The 26239-nt window shown below is 43.7% G+C and overlaps 1 protein-coding gene across 4 annotated transcripts in view; it reads right to left on the bottom strand.

The window, feature by feature from the left end:
* Positions 1-26239, bottom strand: part of SLC12A6 (solute carrier family 12 member 6) — a 56119-nt gene that overhangs the window by 14762 nt on the left and 15118 nt on the right. For 3 of the 4 annotated variants that reach the window (XM_044274988.1, XM_044275002.1, XM_044274994.1), the window contains exons 3-19: positions 20558-20602; positions 20383-20471; positions 19023-19145; positions 18790-18936; positions 18606-18660; positions 17635-17765; positions 14124-14365; positions 12354-12568; positions 12104-12262; positions 9694-9792; positions 7344-7401; positions 7097-7271; positions 6841-6959; positions 3205-3303; positions 973-1092; positions 786-890; positions 529-697 (exon numbers count right to left, since the gene is read on the bottom strand). In XM_044274988.1, coding sequence (XP_044130923.1) covers positions 529-697; positions 786-890; positions 973-1092; positions 3205-3303; positions 6841-6959; positions 7097-7271; positions 7344-7401; positions 9694-9792; positions 12104-12262; positions 12354-12568; positions 14124-14365; positions 17635-17765; positions 18606-18660; positions 18790-18936; positions 19023-19145; positions 20383-20471; positions 20558-20602 — 2150 coding nt within the window. Of the gene's footprint in view, positions 1-528; positions 698-785; positions 891-972; positions 1093-3204; positions 3304-6840; positions 6960-7096; positions 7272-7343; positions 7402-9693; positions 9793-12103; positions 12263-12353; positions 12569-14123; positions 14366-17634; positions 17766-18605; positions 18661-18789; positions 18937-19022; positions 19146-20382; positions 20472-20557; positions 20603-22311; positions 22723-26239 lie in introns of those variants that run through there. The other variant, XM_044275009.1, reaches the window with a different exon arrangement.

Genomic DNA, 26239 nt, shown 5'->3' with positions numbered 1-26239 from the left:
GCGAGTGTTCCTACCAGCGCCTGTTAGAGATGATCTCGCCGATGTTTGGCCAGTGTAAAAGGGGCCTGTAACAAAAGTCACAGCTTTGGGTTCAGCAGTCGGTCTGGGACGTCATGTACATTTATTGTGCTCCAACAAAATATTCCTATCAAGTTTATTAGCCCAGGACCAAGCCCTATTCATAGTCAACTCTGAATAATGCTGAGACACGTGATACATATTATTCTATTTAGTGGACTTGTGCGTGTTCACCGTGGCTGCTCAAATGATGCTGCTTTTTACCATTACTCTTCTTTGCTTTTTGAGAGATAGTATAAAAAGGATTGTATACTGTACTGAACTGATAAACTACAAGCTTGATGTGTTGTGCATGCAACTGAATTGGAGAACTGTCAATTTGGTACTAGCACAAGGTGGCAGGACCAACTAGCTTGAGAAAGTAGTTTTCCGAGGAGTCTGCAGTGCGGTTAACACATGCAGTCATGCTGTACACACTAAGAGGGAAACTACAAGGCGTGGTGATCATACCTGCTCTGCCGCCAGTGCTTCAGCATAGCTCTCCAAGTAATCACCAAGCAAAACAGATCCCACAATTGTTAAACCTTTCCCAGCCTTCAGCTGAGAGGCAAAAGAGAGTAGATGTGGCTGTGAAACATGGAGATCGGAGTCTAGCTTCACCAAAACCAGAAGCTGGGGTCTAGATTGGGGGGAAAAAAAATGCTGTTAAAATCAAAGTCAAATATGTACAGTACATATAACTACTACATAGCTAAAATGAGTTTTACCTCCAGTTTTTAGTGTGCGGTGGCCCTTCCTCCAGTCGCAGTAAAGCAAAACGTGCTGCACTCAGAGAAAGTCCTCTTATCCCATCTCCCCATTCTTTCTCAGCTCTGTACACAAGGAGAAAGAGGTATTCAGTGTACAAAAGTGGAAACCAAGTAAGAAAAGACTAGAGCAGAGAACATTACCCACCCATGGTACTCTATGTACTTATAGATCATTCCGGCAATCACCATGGAGATGAGAGCGTAATACCAGGAGGAGATGAACATCAGAGCCAGGCACAGTGCCATACCCAGGAAAGACAAAGTCCTACAAAAGCAAAAAACAGACAGTCATGCTATACTAAATTATTTTAACAATCACGTGAACTGATGACGTATCCTCTGACACCCAGGACCTCCATGGAGGTCTGACACCCCGCCGATCAGCTGTTCGAGAAGGTAGCATCGCTCGCAGTAGCCCCGTGGCCTAGGAGCAGCTCAGCCCCATAGAAGTGAATGGGTCCGAGTGTGATACAAAGCACAACGGCTATACAGTGTACGGCGCTGTGCTTGGTGCGCTGTGAGAAGGCAAAAGTGCTCATAGGAGTGCTGGCGGCTTCTCAAACAGCTGATTGGCGGGGTCGCAGGTATCGGACTTCCATCGATCAGATACTGATAACCTATCCAGAGGTTAGCTCATCAGTATTGAAATCCTGGAAAACCCTTTAAGAAAGGTTACATATAGAACTCAGCCAGCCAGTTCTCTATAATCTACGATTACCAGCAGGGTCGCCATTAGGACACTGCTGCAATAAGGGGCCCGCAGCTGCTGGGGGTCAGGCAAGTCTCTCAACGGCAGACTCTTTAAATATTCACTTCTGTGTAGTGAATATGAATGAAGCTGTGTGGACATTGCTCCAAATGGGTTGGATTTTTATTAAAATTATGTCAGAAAAAAAAACTTTCCAGCTTTCTTTTTATGGTAATAAGTACATTTTTATGCAAACGTAATGTTACTAAAAAACAAAAACAAACCTAAAACCATTACAATAAATGTGTTTTTGGAAAATATCTATAATTAGGCCTCTTTTACACGAGCGTATTGAAATCAGTCTGTATTCTGGCTCTGGACTATGCATGGATTCCTAATGATATACCATCAGTATTGCTTCAGTATTTCATCAGGATTTATATGTATTCTTTACTCCCTGCATTGTTACAGATTTCAAATACTGACAGAAACTATGGGCTCTTGTGAATAGCCCTATTCATTAACAATATACAAATTGCAAATATGCTAATGCGAAATTGGCCATAAAAGGGATATTCTGGTTATCCCCCATCGTGTGGATAATTATAAGATCCTATGCTGGGACGCCCACCAATTGTGAAAACGTGAACCCCGTGGAGCCCCCTGAAATGAACAGAGCGACTGGTCGGGCATGCGCACAGCCACTACAGGAGTAATGGAGATAGCCGAGCACTGCATTTGGCCATCTCTGGAACTTGCATAGAAATTAATGCAGCAGCTGCATGCATGTCTGACCTGCCGCTTGGTTCATTTTGAGCGGGTTTGGGGGGTACAGGATCCCCGTTCTTGTGATCAGTGGGGGTCCCACCGCTGGATGGGGGACAACTTAACATAGTGAAATACCACTTTAAAGATCACAATACTGTATTTGGTATCACTGTAATCATAATAACTTGTACAATACAGTGAACGCATTATTTAAGGTGATCGGTAAACAGTGTATATCAAAATGGCGCATATTTTTTTTTTTCCCTCATTCAACCCATTATAAAAGTTGATAGAAATTAAAATGGTATTGATGTGTATGGAAAAATGGCCTGATACAAAAAAAATAAAAATAAAAATATGGCCGTTATGGCTATGAATGTGAGACGGGAAACCGGTGGCTCCACAGGGTTTGCTTGGATGGGGCCCTGAAATTCCTGATGGTAACCCCGAATACCAGAAGGAAACTAGACCGCAGTAAAGTAAAGGGGTTTTCCTAAGCCAGCTGTTCCTCTTCAGTGCACGCCTGCAGCGAGCAGTTTACATGGCCACTCCGCTCAATATATATGTAGCTGTATCTGTCAGCCCCATACCCAATGCTGACTTTTGAACTCAGAGACCTAGACACCATTGTAAATTGCAATAAAATCTAGTTTTTGAATAAAACCCCTGTACGTGGCTTTCTGGAAAAAGGTGTAGCTTCACAGGAAGGGGCATGGCCTAATATGTGACATTTAGAGCCAAAATTGCACCACAATTCTACTGTAAAAATGTCTCAAGCTGAGCCAACCAATAGCTATATTATTCAGCCCGAGCCCCTGGGATAGATCTGCTGCAATTACACCATCTGTAAGATTAGTAAATTTGCCCCACTATCTCTAAGGTGTGCATGACAAACTACAATAAGTTGGTAGAAAGACCTACCAGTGGTAATACTGAAAGCGGGGGCGCCAGTTTGGAGATCGAAGCAGAGTCTGTAATCCACACGCCAAGTTTACAAAAAGGTAACACATGAGGAAAAACCTGCAAGAGGGACGGAAATGCTACGGTTAGTAACAAATTGCAACTTTAGATTGTAGGCTTCCGACATTGAATGGAACACTTTAGCTTTGATTTGGCCATAAATCAGCTTAATAGACTGTTCACAAGAGGCCACAAGCCACCAGTTAGCCAGTCTGACCAGTTTAAAGACAATTAAATATATATACAATTCAGTAATCAAAAAAAGCCAGCTGTGACCTCAGCCCAGTCTTAAGGAGGAGAGGGGGAGAAGTAGCTGACATGGCCACAGGGAAAAGAGGAGAGAATTAGATCCTCATCCCCCTGTATAACCATGCATAACCCAGGGGGAGGGCAACATGGACATCTGTGCATGTTATTGATCCACTCCCTCATCAAATTAGACCGCATACTTGCTTTCTAATTGTCACATGGGGGGGGGGGGGGGGGGTCGGTCAGAAAAGGAGTGAGAAGATAAGTGCTTGCTCATCCAACCACCTCTCTAAGGGACCTTTACACGAGTAGATGATCGGTATGATTGAGCGATGAACAAGTCGTTTCTTAGTGTAGTCAACATTTCAACAATGACCCTTTAGATTCGCCAATTAGCGTCCACAAAATCGTAATTCCGATCGCATATTCCATCGTTTGTACAGCAGACAGTTGCGCTTACACAAAGCAATAACTTAAGTGGCATGCTTAAACACACCTACGGTGTACTGGTCTGTGATCGTGCGTGCAGTGAATGATTCCTGTTTACACGTATGAAATCACTGACGTCCAACGATAATTTTTGTGCCCACACAATCGAACCTACGAGAAATCTACTGATTGTCGCTCTATCGTTCATTGCTTTTACACTGCTCGATAATCTTGCCGTTTTGCTCAATTTAATGATAATTTACGCAACAATCGCCTAGTGTAAAAGGTACCTGTTGGGAACTTTGCACACTCATTTGTATATAGAATAAATATGGTTTTCTGGAGATAAAAATCAGCAAAGGAATACCAAAGGTATGTTCTAAACCAAGTCTGACCGCACAGCAGCATTACTTATATAGACCAAATTTCATTTTCTTTAATTAAAAAGGTCTATAGCTGGTCGGCAGACTATGCACCTCCATGACAACGCTGTCTGAACCCGCAGTCATGTTCCCTTCTTTTGGCTAACCTATAAAATGTATGTAAGCACAATGCAGGAAAATAGAAGACTGCAGGCTGCAAAAGCAGGGTGTGACCATGACCGTAGTTAACACTATTTGCTGGTTCTCTACCAGGACAGGCAGGATTCAAGCGAGTTTGTATAGCTAGCCAGAAATCTGCTCAATGCTGATGAGATCCAGACAGTTGTCCTTGGTTAGTTAATACCCAAGCCATAGTCTAGGAAACCTTCAGAGAGACACATGTGCCTCTCCTGACATCATTCTGGAGCATCTATTCTTATACCTCTATGTTGTGCCATTCCTCTCTTCTTCCTACTGGAAGTGTGTGAATAAATTGCCAAGTGGGTGTTCTCAATATGTGAGGAGGTGATGCCTGTATCAGACTGTACAGGGACATACCTCCTAACTGTTAGCTGCTCCGTTATTTATGAACTTCTAGCAGGAATAACAGAGGAATGGCACAACATGGGATCAGGGGCGTAGCTAGAAATGCATGGGCCCCATAGCAAAAAAAAAATTATGCCCCCCCCCCCCCAATAACAGTGTCCCTGATAGTGACTGACCCCGGCAACTATTGTAAGACGGACGCCGCGTTCCTTATGTAAGTGAGCTTAAAGGGAATCTGTCACCAAAAAATCGCTTATTAAGCTGCAAATAGTACCTTATAGTGCTGCATAGTAGTTTCCTAATGCACTTTTTCTTCGTTTAGCCGCATCTAGCCTCCTTGAGAAATCAATGTTTTATTCAGCCGCTGCCCCGTGCTTCAAGTCAGGTTTGAAGTCAAGGGGGCAGCGGCCTAGGCGTCTCCAATCCTGCTCTCCCCGCCTCCCACCGCCTTTATTGACACACTGGATCTCAGTCCCGGGACCGCTCTCCCAGCCCGCATGCGCAGTAAAGGACTGCTGTAGCCTGTACCGCGATCCCGGCTCCGGCTCGTACACTCAGCCGGCTTCAGTTTCGCTACTACGCATGCGCCCGCCAGCCTTACATACTAGCGCAGTTACAGAAGATGCCGGGCACATGTGCAGTAGCGAAACTGAAGCCGGCTGAGTGTACGAGCTGGAGCCGGGATCGCGCTACAGGCTACAGCAGCCCTTTACTGCGCATGCTGGCTGGGAGAACGGTCCCGGGACTGAGATCCGGCTTGTCAATAAAGGCGGCGGGAGGCGGGGAGAGCAGCATTGGAGACACCTAGGCCGCTGCCCCCTTGACTTCAAACCTGACTTGAAGCACGGGGCAGCGACTGAATAAAACATTGATTTCTCAAGGAGGCTAGATGCGGCTAAACGAAGAAAAAGTGCATTAGGAAACTACTCTGCAGCACTATAAGGTACTACATACTAGTACATACTTTGCACAAGTTTATTATTTACAACTTAAAGGGAACCTGTCACCAAAAAAAATCGCTTATTAAGCTGTTAATAGTACAGGTTCCCTTTAAGTTGTAAATAATAAACTTGCAAAGTATGTACTAGTATGTATACTACTATCTAATAATCCTTATCTATCACTTGACACTTCACTAACTTACTGGGGAGTCGGGGACAGTCAGGACTCCTCTCCACTCCAGACTTTTTCTTTTCACTGTGGCAGACTGCTGGCAGTGCAGAAAAGAAGATCATCAGAATCCATTCACTTCTGGCCTACTGGGCATGGGCAGTTAGGCACACTGGGCACGGGCGGGCAGGCAGGCTCCCACTCTCCACATTCAAAATAGGCAGCCGGCGGCAGCGTGACGTCACTCACTCCGTCACGCCGCACGCTCCTCCCACTTTAGAAGCAGGCGGAGCAGGCGCGTGACGTCGGAGTGAGTGACGTTACGACGCCAGCCGCCGGGAGTCTGAGACAAGGAGGCGGAGCACATGACCTGACTACTCCTTTGTTTCCCAATCCCCAGCCAGGCCCGAGCAGCGGACCGCCCTTCCATCGACACTGAGCAGTGGAGGCCACCACCTCACTCACTTGCGAGTCGCATCTTCTCCTCCACGTCCGGCCAGTACTGCCACTGGAGCGGGACCTCCCTCCTCTGGCTGAGCCTCCGCCCCTCTGTGAACTTAGCCGCCGGCGCCGCCTGCAGCGCGCAAGTGTTGTAAACTACCCGTGCCAGGGCTGTACTGCTTATCTCCTGGGGGGCCCCCTATAGCTACGCTACTGCCGCCCGCCCACTACACAGTGCGTGTGTGTGTTAATAAAAAAAAAAAGCCACTGCTATGGTTGCTATGGCGATCTACGCCACTGCATGGGATCATAAGAAAAGAGGCTCCAGAATTGTTATTTCATTGGGTATAACAGTCACTCTTTAAAGGGTAGCCATCTTTAAATGGACTACATAAACATCTTGCTTTACTTTGCAGTTGCAGGGAAGCTTTAGCATAGTTAAGTGACATATAGTACATACATTGATAAGATTGGTGCTACCAGATCCAAAGAGGCAATGAGGATCCCCAGCTCGGCAATCACAGCAGTGAGAAGCAATGCCCAAGTGGGCTCTCCGTTACTTTTTCCATGTCCAAACACCTTTTGCATTGAGGAAAAAAAGAGATACGTTTAGTTATATTCAATGTTCCCTTCCTGAGGTCCTGCATCCATCTTTACCGCACCCACACAAAAAAGGCACAGACAGAATCAACATTGTTTCTCAATTCGATTCTCACCCGTAGAAATGGGATAATTCCATCCTTGGCAATAGCCTGCAGCAATCTAGGGGCCCCAGTCAGACTCTGCAGCCCGGCTCCACACGTGGAGAAAAAAGATCCAACCACAATGACCCATGGTGATGGCCAGGAGAGTGCCCCCACCACAAGGGTTCCTTTTACTGCATCTCCAAACCTGAAAGAGACCAGACCAGACTGCCACGCTGCACAAACCTTTTCCCTGAGCCCCAGGGTACATCATACTTACTTATCTCTGAGGACCACTCCATCGATACAGGCTCCAAATAAAATCACATTGCTCAAATCTGAAGGTTATTCACAGTTAGAGGAATTAACAGGAAAGTGTACAGTATCCCATATACACCCCGGGGTCTTGGCGTCACACAGACCACAGTACCTTCTTATCTACTCAGTACTGAAGATGTGCAAAGGATATGTCCAAGACTACTGACAGGTTCCGCCAATTATTGCAAATGGCATCGAGAGAGGTCTTATCCTACAGATAATGGGGAGATTTATCAAACTGGTGGAAAGTAGAACTGGCTTAGTTGCAACCAAATCAGCTTCCACCTTTCATTTTCTAAAGGAGCTGTGAAAAATGAAAGGTGGAATCTGATTGGTTGTTATGGGAAACTAAGCCAGTTCTACTTTACACCAGTTTGATAAATCTCCCCCAGTGTGTTGAATTTGAAGTATAAACGTCAGCTGATGACTGTGTCCGAGGTTTACTTTCGCTATTAAATACTCTCAACGTATGTACTGAGCAAATCCTTAGGGTGAAATGGGCCAGACATATGCCAAAAGAGGGTCCTTCAGCATACGTCTGGCTGGTATACTCTGCCTACACAGTGCATCTCTGGCACTGAAGGACCCAATACATAGAAAGTTTATGAAAGTGTTTGTCCCATAAAAAATATTCTGCAGTTTTCAAACCAGCACCTGGATCTGAATACTTGTGTAATTGCATGTAATTAATTAAAAATGTTGTTTAGACATTGAGTTATTTAATAAAATGTATCTGTATAGTGCCACCTGCTGTTTGTTCTTTTTCTTATTTCTCTATCCACCTTGCTGAGGTGGGCGCACATGCTCAGTTCCACCCTCCATATACCTCCTGAGCTGTGATAGAGAGAGAGCTGCAAAAGAAAGGACATGACCGCCGAGCCGTCAGCTTGATAAAAATCTAGCAGAACAATGACTGAGATCTCTGGATCCATATGATGTACGGGGCTGGTTCTAGCTTTGTTGGAAAGAGACTGTCATATACTATATGATGGCTGCATAAATGCATAATGCTGTGGTAGCTTCCGATGCAACTGATCATTTGACTTTCCCCATCGAATGTCGACCTCATACAATAAATCTCAAAGTGAACCTTCTCCTTCTGATAGAATATGGCAACATTTCAAGAAACTACCTTCTAAGGCCTCATGCACACGACCGTTGTGTTGGTACGCATCCGAGCCGCAGTTTTGGCGACTCTGATGCGGACCCATTCACTTCAATGGGGCCGCAAAAGATGCGGACAACACTCCGTGTGCTTTCCGCATCTGTTGCTCCGTTCCATGGTCCGCAAAAAAAAAAAATATAACCTGTCCTATTCTTGTCCTATTTGCGGACAAGAATAGGCAGTTATATTAATGGCTGTCCGCACCTTTCTGCAAATTGCAGAACGCACACGGACGCGGATCCGCAATTTGCGGACCGCAAATCACACAACGGTCGTGTGCATGAGGCAAGAAGGAAGTTTTGACTCTTACTAAGCTCTAGCGGCAGGCACATTGGTAACACTGGAATGGAGATCAACTAGGTCCTCATACTCATTGCTGTACTAGTGTTAGGCCTCATGCACAGATCACTTCCCTTCTAATAGTATGGTGCCTCACCAATGCTGCATGTGACAGTGGGCCCTCAGAATAGTTTAGTCTAGCGGGACACCCAGGGTCAGACACTGCTAGCACCAACTATACAGATGTAGCAGGGGTAACACACACACACACTCTTAACTCAAATTACTTAAAGGGTCCATTCACAAGTCCGTATGTGTTTTGCATTTTTCGGACCGCACATCGCTGGAACTCTCATAGAAAATGCCTTTTCTTGTCCGCAATTGTGGACAAGAATAGGACATGTTTTATTTTTTTGCGGATCCGGAAGTGCGGATAGCACATTCCAGCCCCCTTGAAAATGATGCGGACCCATTTTGCAGATGTGTGAATGGACCCCAACTCATCACGTTATCTTGAAACAAAAGCCATTGAAAAGCAATGGCTTAACGCATTTAGTTTAGATAACAGTTCTCATTAACCCCGCTACATCCGTATATTTATCTCCTTAATATAATACTGTTATCAGAGAAGGGGGGGGGGGGGGGGTTAGAATATACTATACATATCACGTTTAGGTATTTTTAAACATTTGTCTGTATCATATTATTTTATTATTGTAGGTATACCTCGTGTTAATATGCCATATGCCACTCTTATTTCACTACCATCTGTCACATGAGAGCACGTGAACACCTTCTGTTTCTTGAAAAGCTGATTCTAAAGAACTAGCTGACATGAAAATGTAAGTCAACAACCCGTACAGGATACAGACTAAAGACGTTGTAAGTATTGCAAGGATTGTGCCGATTGGAATGGACTTTTGGGCATCCCTCAGGTCACCAGAACGATTAGAGCCTGCCATAATTCCTGCAAAAAAAGCAACGTTTAGAGTTAAGCATAGTTGCCTGCTGCGTTTAGATCTCCCAAATCTGGATGACAGCAGTTGTTGACTTTAAACATTTAAAAGAAAGATTGCTGAACACAATTTATGGTTCGTTTTTAAACACTGAAGGATCTGACATGACAGTTCGATAGCAGTCTAGACATCCTCCAATCTCGCTTTGGGAATCTGTATGCACTGTGAGCTCATATAGGCCGACTTTCTTAACGCCATGAGTGTAGACTTAGCCATCATGGAGAACAGGCATACTAAGACCGCAGAGCAGGAGCTTTGTTAGAGGAGCATAGACTGCTGTAGGAAGCAGGAGGATGTCCTGGCTCTGGAGGACGCAGTTGGTCAATTAAGTGCATGACAGAATTATAGCAGTAGCAAGAAAGGACCGGCACTCACTAGAAGTTGTCTACAAAAGGTTCTTGTTTATTGTCACATAGTCCATAGACAGGACTATGTGACAATAAACAAGAACCTTTTGCAGACAACTTATACTGAGTGTCGGTCCTTTCTTGCTGTTGTTTCGTGGGATGCCAATCCTAGGACACGAGCACCACAAAATATTTACCTGCTGGACTTACTAGATTTATAGCAGTGACATCTACTTGAATGTAACTTCCATCTAACATGGAAGGTCCACTTTTTTGCAAGAAGAATTGGTATCTTCCAAAGATCCTCATGAACAAGGTGCAGTAAGTGACATATGTTGATCAGTATTGGTCTGCTTTTACATGGATGCATTATTGGGTCTCAAAATCAGCCACAATGCTCGGACCTTCCATGGTTTAGCTAGATGACCATAAGGCTCTTTGGTGATCTAAGATTGGTTCAGATGAACCATGGAAGGCAGAGTCATTGTGGGTGTAATACAGAAATGTGCCTTATCACCGCCATGTAAAAGTGGCTTTTACTTCACCTTTCCTGAGTGAAAATGCTAAAGTGACTGTCTAGGAGTATAACATATATAAAACCACATTATATGGCGTCACAATACTTTCCTAGGGCTGATGTACACGGCTGTTGACTGTTTTGCATCCCCAAAACACAGATACCGCCCGCATGCGGTCTGCATTTTGCGGAATGTAACGTCCGGGCCATAATAGAACAGTCCTATCCTTCTCCCTAATGCGGACAATAATAGGACAAGTTCTATATTTTTGTGGATGCCACAGAACAGACCTACGGATGCGGACAGCACACGGTTTGTTTTTGCAAACTCACTTCACGTTCGTGTTCATGAGCCCTTCTACTGCGCTACTACAGTGGTATCGCCTACAAACTAAGCAGCAGGTTGTATGTAGAAATGTGTAGTGCCACTGACACCTCTGCTGTCAGGAGTAAATATGATGTGAACGTCTGGCTGTTATTTCTGAGGGTGAAGCCATGTTCTTCTGGAGAATAATCCTAACCGTCGATAGACTGCATAATAGGCTAGCCTCACATTCGTATGGTTTTGTTTAAGGACATGTTTACATCAGCACTATTATTTCCATTGTTCTGCTCCATTATAGGAGCAGAATGCTGAAAACAATGAAAGTGCAGGATCTGGCACATAACGGACAGAAACAGAGGCAAACAGATCCAATTGGGTCCATTAGGGAGAATTTTTGTTTTTGTTTTTTTAGCGGGGAGAAAAAAAAATTCTGCATGCAGGACTTTCTCTCCATTATTTTTGATTAAGGCTACTTTCACAGTAGCGGCACGGACCTCCGGCAGGCTGTTCCGTCGGGTTAACAGCCTGTCGGATCCGTCCTGCCGCTAGTGAACGTGTGCCCCCGGACTGCCACTTGTCCCCATTGACTGTAATGGGGGCAGGGGCGGACCTCTCGCCGTGCCTCTGCTGGTACTCCACCCCCATTATAGTCAATGGGGACGGAGCGGCAGTCTGGGGGGCAAACAGTAACTAGTGGCAGGACAGATCAGACAGGCTGTTCACCCAACGGAACAGCCTGCCGGAGGTCCGTGCCGCTAGTGTGAAAGTAGCCAAACTCTGTGACGGAGGCCCCAAATGGAGCCTCCAACGGAGAGAACATGCCCTAATTCTGTACTATTTTGTATAATTATTGTTCCTGCCAAACACATTTCTGGGAAAATTACATTTTACAGTGCTGGTGGTTGTATACAGTGAACTCTCAGGTTATCACACACAGCAATGAAGCTACTGAAGAGACTTAGCACATGCATGTATGGGAGAGTCAAGAAAACTACCAAGGGCTATCCCATAAGCAGCGGAGGTTTCTTGTTCTGTGGTATCCTTTACATATGACACAAAAATACAGGCAATACCTGTAACAGATGGAAAAAAGATGCCAACAAGGAGGGTAAAAGATGTGGTAATGTCAGCCAGAACATAACTACTGGAAGGAGAGCCCACTGCATCTGATGAGGATAAAGAACCCTTTTCTATAATCTCTCCTTTCTGCAAATAATTGCTCCACAGGTTTTCTGGGGGAAAAAAAAAACAGACAGGAGTCATGTAATATTACAGTGATTGGCTAGAGAAAGGGAGAAAAGAGAAAAATATATCATGGAGTACCAGTAATAATGCCGCTGCTCAAGCCTGGAATTCCTTGTACTTCCGTGACATTATTGTGGGCAAAATATTCATCACACGTCGCATTCAAGAACCCAGGTGGGTGACAGAAACGGTCCCACAGGTCAGATGGAGATGTTATGTTCTCGGTTTGAACTATCTTGGCACACGTGCTAATCTCAAGTCTAGAGAGAGTTCGGTTACCAAGGAAGCAAACACTAAAAAATAAAATAAAAAAATGAAAGGTTAAAAGGCAATTGTTAACAAATACGTAGAACACCACAGTAAGAGCACACAGTTAAATGCTGGATTGCTGCAGTATATACAAATCAAGTGACATTATTAGGACCACCAGCTAATATCCAAAGTAACCGCCGTGTGCAGCACGGGCTGGTAGTGACTCAATAAGGTCCTGGTAGGTGATCTTAGTTGTTGGAGGGTGCATGGGAAAGGATCTATAGAGAGAATATGAAGATCAAGGTGGTTCCACAGATGCTTAATTGGTCCCCCAATTTCCCCAGACTTGAACCCAGGGTAGTACTTGAAAGTCTTGGTCATGCTCTTCCAACCAATGTAGGACATTTCTAGTTCTGTGACATGTTGCGCTGTTTTGCTGTAAGATCCCATCCGCCCCAGGGAAGACAATCAGCATGTATGGGTGTACGTGATTTGCAAGGATAGATTCATTTCATACCCAAATATCAGTTGACAGTGCCTTTCATATGGATGAGTGGGGCCCAGAGAATGCCATGAAAACATTCCCCAGACCATAACGCTGCCACCAACAGCCTGTATTCAGCAATGGCTGCAGGGTGTTGGTTCTCTGATGTTTCTCGCCTGACATGCCAATGTCTATCCATTCAATGAAGCAGAAATATAGGACTCAATCTTTGTCAATTATCTGAGGTCCAATTCCGATACTGCTGCAAAAATGAAAGCCTTTTCCGTTGATGTAACTTCATTAGCAGAGGTGCAGTGACTAGCCGTCTGCTTTGGAGTCCCATATGCAGTAGCGTTAGAGGAGCCGTTTTAGACACATCTGGTAGCACCCCGATTCATTTTGGCAGCGATCTTCTCTACTGTATCGTGTTGTTCTGCCCTCGCACACCTTCGTAGCCGATGTTAACCTCTCACATCAATGGCACCTGGTGCTCTGAAGTTTCCACGTCTCTTATTCGCAATGGTGCCATTTGTCCACTCACAATACACTTTCACCATAGGTCACAAACTGCACATTTTCAGAAATACTGCCTCCCTTGGCCTGAAAGACCATAATCATCCCTTTTTGCAACTCTGATAAATCTCCCCATTACCCATGACAGCAACGAGGGATATGTGTGCACAGTCCATACCCACCAAGCCAGCTCACCACACGCGACTTCCTTCATGAGCTACTCGCTGCCAACGTCAAAAGTAGGAAGCAGTCATAATTATGGGACTCAAAAGTGTAATTTCAGAGATTTGTGTAACTACTAATGTCAAAGCGAGGAAAAAAAAAAAACAACAAAAAAAAAAAACACACTATAGAAGCTGCACGTATTGTTACACACAGTATTACGGTATACTCAAGATATTTTGACAGTTGCCAAGTTGAACTTTGCCTTGGACATCAGTGTCAGCCTGAGGTCATGCTGGGACTGAACATACAGTCATGAACATCTGAAACCCAGCCAACGTGTTCGCCCTAGACTATGCACACAATGCTCTCCTTTCTTTCTAGAATCCTATAACTCTAAAGTACATAATTCATATGTCTTTACCCTTAAAACTTACGGGAACTCAGGAGGTGCAAAGGCAGATTTTAGCGCCCCTGCATAGATTGCCAGTATAGACAGTATGACACAGGTCAGAAACAGCGATGCCAGCTTGTTCACATAGCGGACACCCACAAAAACAATGACAGACATGAGAAGGAGAAATCCAGTGCCATAGACCCGCATGTTATTGAGCATAGCAGCCGAGTTCTCTACCACTCCTTCACTTTCAAAAATGACAGCCTGTGGAGCAATGTACACCTGTGCAGAAAAACAAGGATGGTCAGAGGCACGAGTAGTAAATGAAATGATATCAAGCCAACAATGGTAAATGTGAAAGATTTACATAGTAACAGACTGTGTAAGCAGATATATGCCCATGCTGGAAATCTTCTCATACACCATATTTAGTAACGCATGGAACACTCACATGGTTGCATTTTTGGTCTTTGGTCCATGTACAAATTTCTTGATATATATAGCACAGGAAAGGTTTTCCTACTTTACCCTGCATCAAGTAGTGACGATACTCGGGGTCACTTGCTGTACTTTTCATAAAATCACTTTCTATCTGTTGCAACAGGAGTGTAGAGTTCCTGATACTCATGAGCAGCAAGTTCCTTAGGCTGGTTTCAGACGAGAGAGTGTCACTGTGGACTCGCAGTGAGAGTATGCGGCAGCTCCTGTCCTGACCTCCCAGCCCTGCCGGGGTCGCATAGCATTATATTGATTTATGATGATATGTAACCCTTACAGTTTTGGAATGTATTATATAACACTGACAGCATTATCAAATACATTCCAGACCTCTATGGCCCCTTTCACATGAGCGAGATTTCCGCACGGGTGCAATGCGTGACGTGAACGCATTGCACCCGCACTGAATCCGGACCCATTCATTTCTATGGGGCTATGCACATGAGCGGTGATTTTCACGCATCACAAATCGCAGCATGTTCTATATTCTGCGTTTTTCACGCAATGCAGGCCCTATAGAAGTGAATGGGGCTGCGTGAAAAATCGCAAGCAAGTGCGGATGCGGTGCGATTTTCACGCACGGTTCCTAGGAGACGATCAGGATGGGGACCCGATCATTACTATTTCCCCTTATAACATGGTTATAAGGGAAAATAAAAGCATTCTGAATACAGAATGCATAGTACAATAGGGCTGGAGGGGTTAAAAAAAAAAAAAGAAATAATAATAATTTAACTCCCCTTAAGTAGTAGTGACGTCAGCAAAGGTCCTATTACTCACAGGTGAAGACAGAAGAGATGCCGGCTGCGCGAACAAGTGGATTAAGGGGAGTTAAATTATTATGAATTTTTTAACCCCTCCAGCCCCATTTTACTTAGCATTCTGTATTCAGAATGCTATTATTTTCCCTTATAACCATGTTATAAGGGGAAATAATACAATCTACACAACCTTGAACTCAAACCTGAACTTCTGCGAAGAAGTTGGGGTCTGGGTACCACATTCAGTTTTTTATCACGCGCGTGCAAAATGCATTGCACCCGCGTGTTAAAAACTGAACAACGGAACGCAATCGCAGTCAAAACTGACTGCAATTGCGTACCTACTCGCGTGGGTTTGCCGCAACGCATCCGGACCTTATCCGACACGCTCGTGTGAAAGAGGCCTAAGGGTTACATAGCATCATAAATCAATATGATGCTATGCGACGCCATCAGTGCTGGGAGGTCAGGACGGGAACTGCACTGCGAGTCCGGAGCGTGATACTCGCTCGTCTGAAAGGGGCCTTACCCTCCTGTCAGCTTTCTCCCGATCATATGCATAGAGAAAACAAAGTAAAATCAGGGTGGGTGAGAACCAGCAGCTCATGAATACCAAGTGCTCTACACTTATCACCTGCTGGAGCAGATAACTAGTGTTTTTTATGAAAAGTATGGCAAGATAAAAAGTGAGTGACCTAGTGCTGGAATTAAGGTGTCTGTCAATACTATAGCGCATTATAAAATAAAATACGAAGTGTTTTTTTTCCAGGCTTTTTTGCACTGCGTTTGGGGAGTTTTTTTATTGTTTATTTCGAAATGCAGCATGCTCTAGGTATGCCAGTTTTTCTGACACTTTTCCCATTAGGCTTCTCTATGGGAGTTAAAAAATAAACTAAAAAAACACAGCAAGAAAAAAATTCACATTTAAAGTATTACAATAAAAAAATGCAGCTATAAACCACTGCAAAAACTCACTAGCAAAAAGAACATGTGTGAAGCAAGCATAAAGATTTCTGAATATAACACACACACTTTTTTAGAGATTCCTAAGAATACAAATACAAAAAGAAAGTAGGCACCCTGCAAGTTTACTGCCTAGGCAGTCGAGCCAGTAGAGAACACAAAAGCATCAGATAACAGTATCTGAAATCAATACTTGTCTTCTAATGCTGTAACGTAAAGACTATGAACACCTTTGGGCATTTTTTTTTTTATGATTGCATTTTACACATTTGGGGCTAAACATCATTTTTTCCATTTGGTCTTTATGAAAAATGTCAACAGTTTTTGTTCTACAAGGTTAAGGCTACTTTCATACCAGCGTTTTTGCTGGATCCATCATGAATCAGCAAAAACGCCTGTGTTACTGATAATACAACCATCTGCATCCATTATGAACGGATCTGGTTGTATTATCTTTAACATAGCAATGACGGATCCGTCATGAACACCATTAAAAGATCAGTTTTCTATTGTGTCAGAGTTAAACGGATCCATCCCCATTGACTTGCATTGTGGGTCATGACGGATCAGTCTTGCTCCACACCACATTGCGGACAGAAAAATGCTGCCTGCAGCGTTATTCTGTCCGCGATGGGGACGCAACCAAACGGAACGGAATGCATTCTGGTGTATTCAGTTTCGTTCAGTTCAGTTTTTTCCCCATTGACAATGAATTGGGACAAAACAGAAGCGTTTTCGCCCCCCACTATTGAGATCCTATGACGGATCTCAATAGCAGAAAGGGAAAGCTCAAGTGCTAAAGGAACCCAAAAGAGGTCGTCTCATCTTAGAAAGTGTCAGATACCTCTGGGACCTCAATTTATTTTTTGCATATAGCCTGACGTATGCACCATGCTATTTTCAGAAGTCCCATAGAAAGCGAGGACACCACTCCATTCACGTCTGCGAGACTGCCAGAGATAACAGAGCCAATACCTTTGGCTTGACAACCCCTTTAAGTTTCAGACTACCTGCAGAGTATCTTGCGCTCAGTGTCACACTGACCCGCCAAGTTTCTACTCTGATGGCTCAGTGTATAGCTCTTATCTCTGAACGCCTGACAGGTTCTAAACACTAATTTAAGCCATATTCTTATCAGTTTAATAACAGTTTAGCTATAAAGAGTGTTTGAGTAATTAAAAGTTAAGAGATAAGCGCTACATTCTGAGATGTCAGAGCAGCAACTTGAAAGCAAGACACTCTGCAAACTGAAAGTTAACCCTGTTGAACAAAAACTTTTGACAATTTTTTATACAGACCGACTGAACAAAATATGGCATGTTCACTTACCAGGAATATCTCTATGGCTCCAAGTATATACATGGCTGTAGCAAAAGTTGTACCTAAATAGAAGCAGAGACCAACAGCTCCACCAAACTCAGGACCAAGAGCCCGGGAAATCATAAAGTATGAGCCACCAGCTGAGAAAAAAAGAACAGATAACATATACAGTATAAGAAAGCACACGTCTGGACCATGGGGCAAAATAGGAAAACGTACGCATAGAGATCACACACTCACTCACTTACTCAGGAATCAGTTTTATGAGGAGATGCTCCAGAACTTTCATTACAAGGGAAGTGCAAGTAGCTACTAAAACAGACATGTCAGGAAATGTGACAAGTCTTTTTTAAAGGCTATGTACACCTTTGGGGGCAATTTTTTTTTATTATTGCATTGTACTCAATTTGAGCTAAAAATCATTTTTTTAATTGGTCTTTATTACAAATATGGGACTGAGATGCTCTAAATAGAGGGATCTGAATTTTCTCTGTGCTCCGTCAGTCAGCTAATATGACAGGCTCCTTATCTCTGCTCTCTGACATTAAAAACACAAATAAGTGTTTATGACCTCTTAGCAAATTAGAAATAGAGTTATTAGATGACAGCACAAAGTGAAAGTTAAAAGTACTATCCACACAGTTAGACAAACAGTTAACCCTTTGAGACAGAAAGGCTCAATATTTATAATACAGATCAATTGAAAAAATGATTTCTAGCCCAAAATGAGTAAAATACAAAAAAAAAAAAAAATGGCCTCCGAAAGTGTACATAGCCTTTAATGATAATATATAGAATGACACTGGCTTGATACAGTGATCCCAACTTGCCACAGGGAAAATACATAAACCATGATGTAGTCATAAGCCATTATAATATACTATGGATTATGAAAGAAAGTGTATATCATTTAGGTAATGTATGTATGAAGCAGGAAGAAGATAGCAGGCTGAGATTACAGATATGAATAAAGACTTTACCTGGTACTACTCCATTTGTTGCGATTGCACTCATAGATATTGCTGTAAGCATTGTCTGAGAGAAGAACAGATAAGTGATGTTACATAGACTGAAATACATGACTCCTAACTGATAAGTGTTACTCCTGTTCTGTAATACCTGACTCCTAACTGATAGCTGTTATCCCTGTTCTGTAATACTTACACAACAGCAGCAGGCAAACACAATGCAAAAGGAATGTAGGATGCCAGCAGTCCCTACCACCCAAGGTAGACGTAGAAATAGGATGACTCCAAATATGTTTTGCAGACAAGGCAGGTAAACACCCATTATCGTGCCCATGCGAGGAGCCTATAGGTATAAAAAATAAAAATGGATATATCAAGGTGCCATTTCTCATACTCTGATGAATACTTTCATAGTTGTCATCTCTTCACCTTGGTTTGTTTTTTTTTCCCCTCACTCTCTTCTTCATGTTCTTTAGCGCCCTGAGGGAGGTTGGTGTAATTGGCCAAGCGATTAAGCAGAGAGGAAACCTTTGGCCGTGTGTCCATTTCCTCCTGCACAACACAGGGAATAAAGAATAGGAGAGATTATAGCGTCAACAAGAGCATGATATTTATATGTACACACAAATGCAGGGGAGAAACAAGTGTTCATGGAAGCTGCAATCTCTTCCGGCAGCTCACTTAACAATGCCTTTGGGAGCTCAAATCAAGTTTCGCCAATTCGCAATTGGTTGTCCATTCGCTAACTATTATGAAGCACTTGGTAACATTATCAGGCTGGTATGGAATTCACTTTTGGAGATTTAAAAAGTTCAGGCAAAATGATTTGGCCACTGTTGCCTATGGACTGCGGGATCTACATAATGATTACTGATGTCTAATTATTACAATAAAGCTGGCCGTAAACAGGAGAATGTTGTAGGTAGATGCCTCAGCTTTTCACAAGATCTGCTAGCAATTGTATATCTATGAGAACCGAAGTTGAACAAACAATCTTCTGGTGCACGTTTGTTTCACAAACACGGCCATACACATTGTAGTCCATATTGGCCTCTACAACTGTTCAAACTGTGGCAACAACAAAAGATCTTTCTGGGAAGAACATTCGTTTTGGCTGCAATCATCTAGACTAATGCGCATGACCAGCATGGCTGAAAAAGTATACTTGTGTAATATCAAGCGATTCTCATCACCAAATGAGTTTGATTTCTCTCCATACAGGGATACTAAGTGATATTTATGCCTTCAGGTTCTTCATTAGATTAACATCGGCCAAACTCACCCATTTTATAATGTATAAGGGGGTTTCCTGGCTCTGACCTTAAGAGGTGATGTCTCGGTAAAGAAGGATTGAGAATGTTAAATTTCAAAATGCCCATCCTTTGTTCACAAGGGAGATAACCTGCATCAGATGTGTCTCCTCTACCCCCAATGAGAAAACATGTAAGCTTGGCAGTCTGCATATGTATGGGGCCACCGTTTTCGATCAGTGTTCTGTCCAATAAAGCTCGAGATATTTTTTATATGCTGTGTATCGTTCCTGGCATACACTTCATGTGCTGTTGATATACCATTCTTATGGTTATTGGTATATGCTGATAGCCCACGGTGGTTTCTAATTGATCTCAAGTGAATGAGCCAGTCGTTTAGATGAGCAGCTATTGAATGTATGTGATCTCCTTTGCTTGACGGTTATTGAACCATTATTGAACCATCTTCAAGGTTGAGATGATCATCTCCTTGTGAAGACAGCGTTTTTATTACGAACATCTCCACATCATCTTCTCACCTCAAACAATGCCAGATTCCTGTCATAGGAGTCCTCACCCTCTTCACTGTGGTTCAGATAAAGAGCAGAGTTTTTCCTCCGGTCAATCTCTGTAGAAGATACAGTAGAGTTATGTTACAGAAGATGTCATGTACCTCACCGACATCATGGCTGGTATTAGCTAGTTAAACTGTACCTAGCAACTTGCTGTTCTCCTCAGTTACTGATGTTTGACTTCGATCTTAAGAGAGAAAACATGATAGGATTAGCAATTTTAATTAATGACTTACTGAAAGTGCAGGAACTAGAGTTCTCTAATTTTCCGAACAGGTCACCATTGAGCTAAACAGCCTAGAACCACTAATTCTCAGAGCTGTACGTACATATGGAAATGTTTCATACATATATCAGAACGTCTCCCAAGTGCCCAGGTGGATGGCTTTCCTTTTCAAAGTGCCTAAGCCTGCCACGCTTCCCCACGCTTCTCATCCCCTAACCACCTAATCCTTCATCTCTCGCTGGACCTCCAAATCTCAAGCATGCGCCCTGTGCTGCGCCTTTGGCAGTACAATCCCTCAGTGATATGTTCTGCGCAGGCGCTGCAGCCTACACTTGTGAAGATCAGTGGTAACATATCCCTGAGGCAACAGCCCACAAAAAGGAATGTAGTGCGTAAGTGGCGGAAGTGCAGCACAGGATGCATGCATGAGATTTGGAGATAATAGGGGAGAGGGGAGGAAGAGTTGGGTGGTTAAGGTAGAAGCAGACAGTGGGGATGGGCCGTGGGCTTGAGCACTTTAAAAAGGAAAGCCCACCCAGCTGGGCCCTTAGTAACTGTTTCTTAGAGGAATAAAAGTGCTTTTCCTGGACATGGACTAAACACCCAGATGCTTATAGTGCTTTTGTCTGCTCGTAGTTGTATTAGTAAAAGATATGTGACAGACTCCCTTTAAAGGGGTTATCGCTGAAAAAATATTAATGAACTATCCTCAGGATAGGTCATCAATATCAGATCAATGGGGGTCTGACTCCTGGAGACCCCCACCAATCAGAGGCCAGGAGCTCCGTGAGCACCGCAGCCTCTTCCTAGGCCATGTGACATCACTGTACATCGGTCACAAGGCCTAGTTGCAACTCAGCCCCATTGAAGTGTATAGGACTGAGGTGCAAATCCAAGCACTGCAACTATACTATGTACGGCGCTGTGCTTGGTGAGCTGCTCCTGGAGTCCGAGGCGCTTACCAGAGCAATGGTGAGTGCAGCGGCTCCCTAAACAGCTGATCGGTGGTGCTGCCTGGACTCTGACCCCAGTCGATGGGATACTGATGTGTTATTCCGAGGATAGGTAATCATTAGTATTTCCTGGATAACCGCTTTAAAATCTCCTCCACTTTTCTGCTACGGGATCCATGGCAGCAAGTGCGCGGCATTTCAGTCCCACGTGGACATACCATAAAGATCTTCAAATGTTGCCACTAATATTTTAGGTTTAGTGTCTTTTAATAGAGTGTTTAACCTCAAAATCAAAGCATATATAAAAAGACATGGTAATACTATCAATGTTTTATTTTTTGGAAAGGTATCTGTCCTTCTTATTGAAATGGCTGCTCCTGGTTGGGGTCTCTCTAGGACAGGGGTAGGCAACCTCCGGCACTCCAGCTGTTGTAAAACTACAACTCCCAGCATGCATACTTGCTCTGCTCTCTAAGAAATATCATAGAAATGAATGGAGCATGCTGGGAATTGTAGTTTCACAAGAGCTGGAGTGCCAAAAGGTTACGGACCCCTGCTCTAGAAAATGCTCTGTAGCTGAACAAAATTACCATCAAGCAGTTGAAAACGATAATGAAGTAATAGGAACCACGTTAGAAGTGAATCAGAGTTCACGGTGAAGCGTCGTGTTTTACTAAACTACAGATAAGAAAAAGTCCAATCCAATCGATAACTCACCAGCCCCCCAGAGGTCGTCCTTTTCAGCTTCTGTAAAGGACATGGAGCCCGCTCCTTCGAGCTCATCCTCAGGATCAGGCACTTTTGTCACCGTGAAATGTGGCATGTTTTACTCTTTGCTTCTTTGTGCTCCTTTTTACCTCGTCTTGTGCTACTGGACTGCTGCTACTTTTTGTCCCATAAAGCTACTGCTCCTCCATCTTCAGCTCTATTCATCTAGGACTATGACAAACTATGAAGCCTTTAGAATGCGTTTCCCTCCATGTGAAAGCTACTGCTGACTGCTCTCCCTCCCACCGTGCTCCAGCCCTTATCTCTTTATTGTGTCTCTTCCTATTTTGGGAATTCGAGAAGTCTTTTTTCTCCCGTCCACTATCTTCCTCACTCTCTTCTGGGACACACTCATTATCAGTGCTTCCCTGTCACATGTTTCACGCATGTGGGAGGGGCATGCTCTTAAAGGCACAGTTACGTCAAAGCACACAGGTGTGTAACCTTGCCTCGCTGTGACACCTAACTCACATCCGACGGGGCTATGAACTCGAGCCTTGTGGAATGGGTGTTGGGCCGCAAATTGCTTTTTTTTCTTAGTGCAGTACAATAGGTGCTAAGCAGAGCGTCTGTGATTAAAATATTCTCATAAACCTCCTGGGCTGTGACTCATACAATGGATATATCTGTGCTTGCAACAACTTATTGAAATTAGCAGGGGTGAGTCAACAGCCCGGGTTACCCCTGATATAGCCAGGATCAGACAAAAACACGTTTGTTCACAACTTAGATATTGTTTTACACATGCAGAAATCATTAATTGACGCTAAAATAATGTTTTATATATACAGATGCAGCAAATGTGAACCTGACGCTTAACACAACAAAAGCCATTGAAAGTCAAGTCAAAGTTTTCAGCAACTGTGCTTTAAACGTGTCATACGTGTCAAGTTACAGGCGGCAGATGCAAACCATATGGATTTCATATGGAGTTAATACTTCTGTAGCCACGGCATCAGCTGACAGGGCGAGAACACTATCCATCACCAATGCAATGTAATGGAAGCTAACCTCTGGCTATAAAAGAGAAGTTTGGCTTCACCTATAAAACCTGTGATAGTCTAAAGGTGGCCATACACAGTCTAAAGTTGATAAAACAGACGTTCGCCGGATAAAACGTAACATTGAACAATTGTTTTAGCCGATCAATGACCGACCATAATTGTATGAAAGGAAGTCGGACAAGTTTAATACTCTCATCATATAGTTGGACGAAAGACCTTTCTTTGAAAGAATGTTCCCAGAAAGATCTTTTGTCCATCGCCCGGTTTCATCAAACAGGTATGGCCAGTTTAAAGGTCCATTCACACGTCCGCAAAATGGGTCCGCCTCCGTTCCGCAATTTTGTAGAATGGGTGTGGACCTATTTATTTTCAATGAGGCCACAAAAGATGCAGACAGCACACGGTGTGCTGTCCGCATCCGCACTTCCGTTCCATGGCCCCGCAAAAAAAAAATAGAGCATGTCCTATTGTTGTCCGCAGCCATTATAGTGTCGGCCATGTGCAGTCCGCAAAATGCGGAACGCACATGGCTGGTGTCCGTGTTTTGCGGATCTGCCTCTAAGAGCAATGAGGGCGTTGCCGTTACACCTAGAGGCTCAGCTCTCTCTGCAGCAGTCACATCCTCTGCACTTTGATTAACAGGGTGCCAGGCAGAGAAAACATCATCACCTTCCTGGCCTTGTCAATCAAAGAGGAGAAAGTGCTGCAATTACAGAGAGAGCAGAGCCTCTAGGTGTAATGACAACGCCCCCGTTGCTCCTAGAGGGTCATTTACATATATTAAAACCTCATTTTCCTAGCAATAGGAACAGAGGACCAACACAGATGCCTTCAGCTGCCAAGTGCACATGTAACAGGTCAGCCAGTGTCATAGGTACAAATCTGCGGACAGATGTCCTTCAAACAACTGCAACACTCAATATGGAGTTACCCTGCTTTCACACATGAGCGTTTCTCAAACGCGCGTTTTACGCGCGTTTTTATGCGCGTTTTTTGTAATAGTAAACTCGCGTTTGACGCGCGTTTGTGTGATTGACTGCAGTGTCCTATGGCCACAAACGCGCGTCAAAACGCCCCAAAGAAGCTCAAGAACTTGATTATGCGTCGGGCGTTTTACAGCGCGATCGTACGCGCTGTAAATCGCCCAGGTGAGAACCATTCCCATAGGGAAGCATTGGTTTTCATGTGTTGAGCGTTTTACAGCGCGTTTGAACGCGCTGTAAAACGCTCAGTTTAATAACTCTTCCCCTGTATGCGGTTGTTTTCTCACAGACCCATTCATATGAAAGATTGTAGGAGTCCTATGGGGAAAAAAAAAAACTTGTTTGTTGGAAAAAAAAATTTGTTGCTGTAGTACTTCTTTATTTTTTTGCATGATCAACTTTTAGTATGATCATTAAGTAAATATTCTACATCGCTGGTGCCTGAGGCAGATCTGGACTGGAAATAAAGGGGCCACTTAGGGAGGTTTCACACTAGGGCTTCTTTTGAAAAATGCTGCATTTCTTTGATATCGTTTTTTCCCCCCACAAAAACACTGCAGCCAGAAGTGACATGTTGGTTAACAGGATATGATACACCCGCCCTACAGACACTTGTTTTTGTAGTGCTATTTTAAGACAGTTGTTTTTTTTTTTTGCTGATTTTCAAAGCCAAATAAATGTCAAGAAAAAGATGGTGTGGTGTAATTTAAGTACCTGTGGACCTACTGTCACGATCAGTGTGGGGGGAAAACTCCACACTGAACACAGGAGGAAAGGGGAACAGTAACTGGGCCTGGAAACTAGGGAAGAAACAGGTCACCTCTTAGACAACCCTAATCCGGGCCCTAACTACCTATCAATATGAACAGACCTTGAAGGTAGGAATATTCATATGTGGGATACCTAGGCCATTATTTCCCTATAAGTCCCTGGAATAAGGTTAGGACCAGAGACAACCCATTCCTCCCCAGATGGACAAATGGAAGTCTCTGTCTCAGGCCTAGATACAAACAACAGGGAATATAACAAACACAATACAATAAGAAAAGACAATACTTAGCTTGAAGTAGAAAACTGGCAACTCCAGAAGCATCACAGAGTACAACCGACCAGCTAGTAAGAAGACAGGAACAAAATCTATAAACCGCACCTCCAAGAGTGAGAAGCGGCTACTTATGGGGAAGGTAAATTACCAACAAGCAACACCTGAAGCAAGGGGTGTGGCATTCACCAAAACACGAACACCATAAGATCCACAAGGAACTTGTCAATTTAACCCACGTGTTGCCAGTCCCTCTGATCTCCTGGTACCTGCCACGAGAACGTCCGTGACACCTACTGAACGTAGAACTAATTGTAAGGGTACTTTCACACTAGAGTTTTTCTTTTCCGGCATAGAGTTCTGTCCTAGGGGCTCAATACCGGAAAAGAACTGATCAGTTTTATCCCCATGCATTCTGGAGAGAAATCCGTTCAGGATGCATCAGGATGTCTTCAGTTCAGTCTTTTTGACTTTTCAGGATGGAGATAATACTGCAGTATGCTGCGGTTTTATCCCCGTCCAAAATTGCGCAACACTTGCATTAATTTACATTGAAAAAAACACATTGTATTTAAAAAAAAAACGCATTGCCAGGTCCGTCCTTCCGGTCTGCGCATACCTTTGAAAATGTGAAAAAGAATTTAAACGGATCCGTTTGTCCGTATGACAAACGGATCCGTTCTTGCAATGCATTTGTGAGACTGATCAGCATCCGGATCAGTCTACAAATGCTGTCAGTTTGCATGCAGATTGCCGGATCACTCTGCTACAAGTGTGAAAGTACCCTAAACCAGTCACTGAGCCAACTGAGAATATAGGACGAGGGATATGCTTAGCTAGTAATTCTT

This window comes from Bufo gargarizans, chromosome 1 (assembly GCF_014858855.1).
Source record: "Bufo gargarizans isolate SCDJY-AF-19 chromosome 1, ASM1485885v1, whole genome shotgun sequence".
In the NCBI taxonomy this organism is placed as follows: domain Eukaryota; kingdom Metazoa; phylum Chordata; class Amphibia; order Anura; family Bufonidae; genus Bufo; species Bufo gargarizans.
The sequence above is the reverse complement of the archived record's forward strand: the minus strand, read 5'-3'. Positions and strand labels throughout refer to the sequence as shown.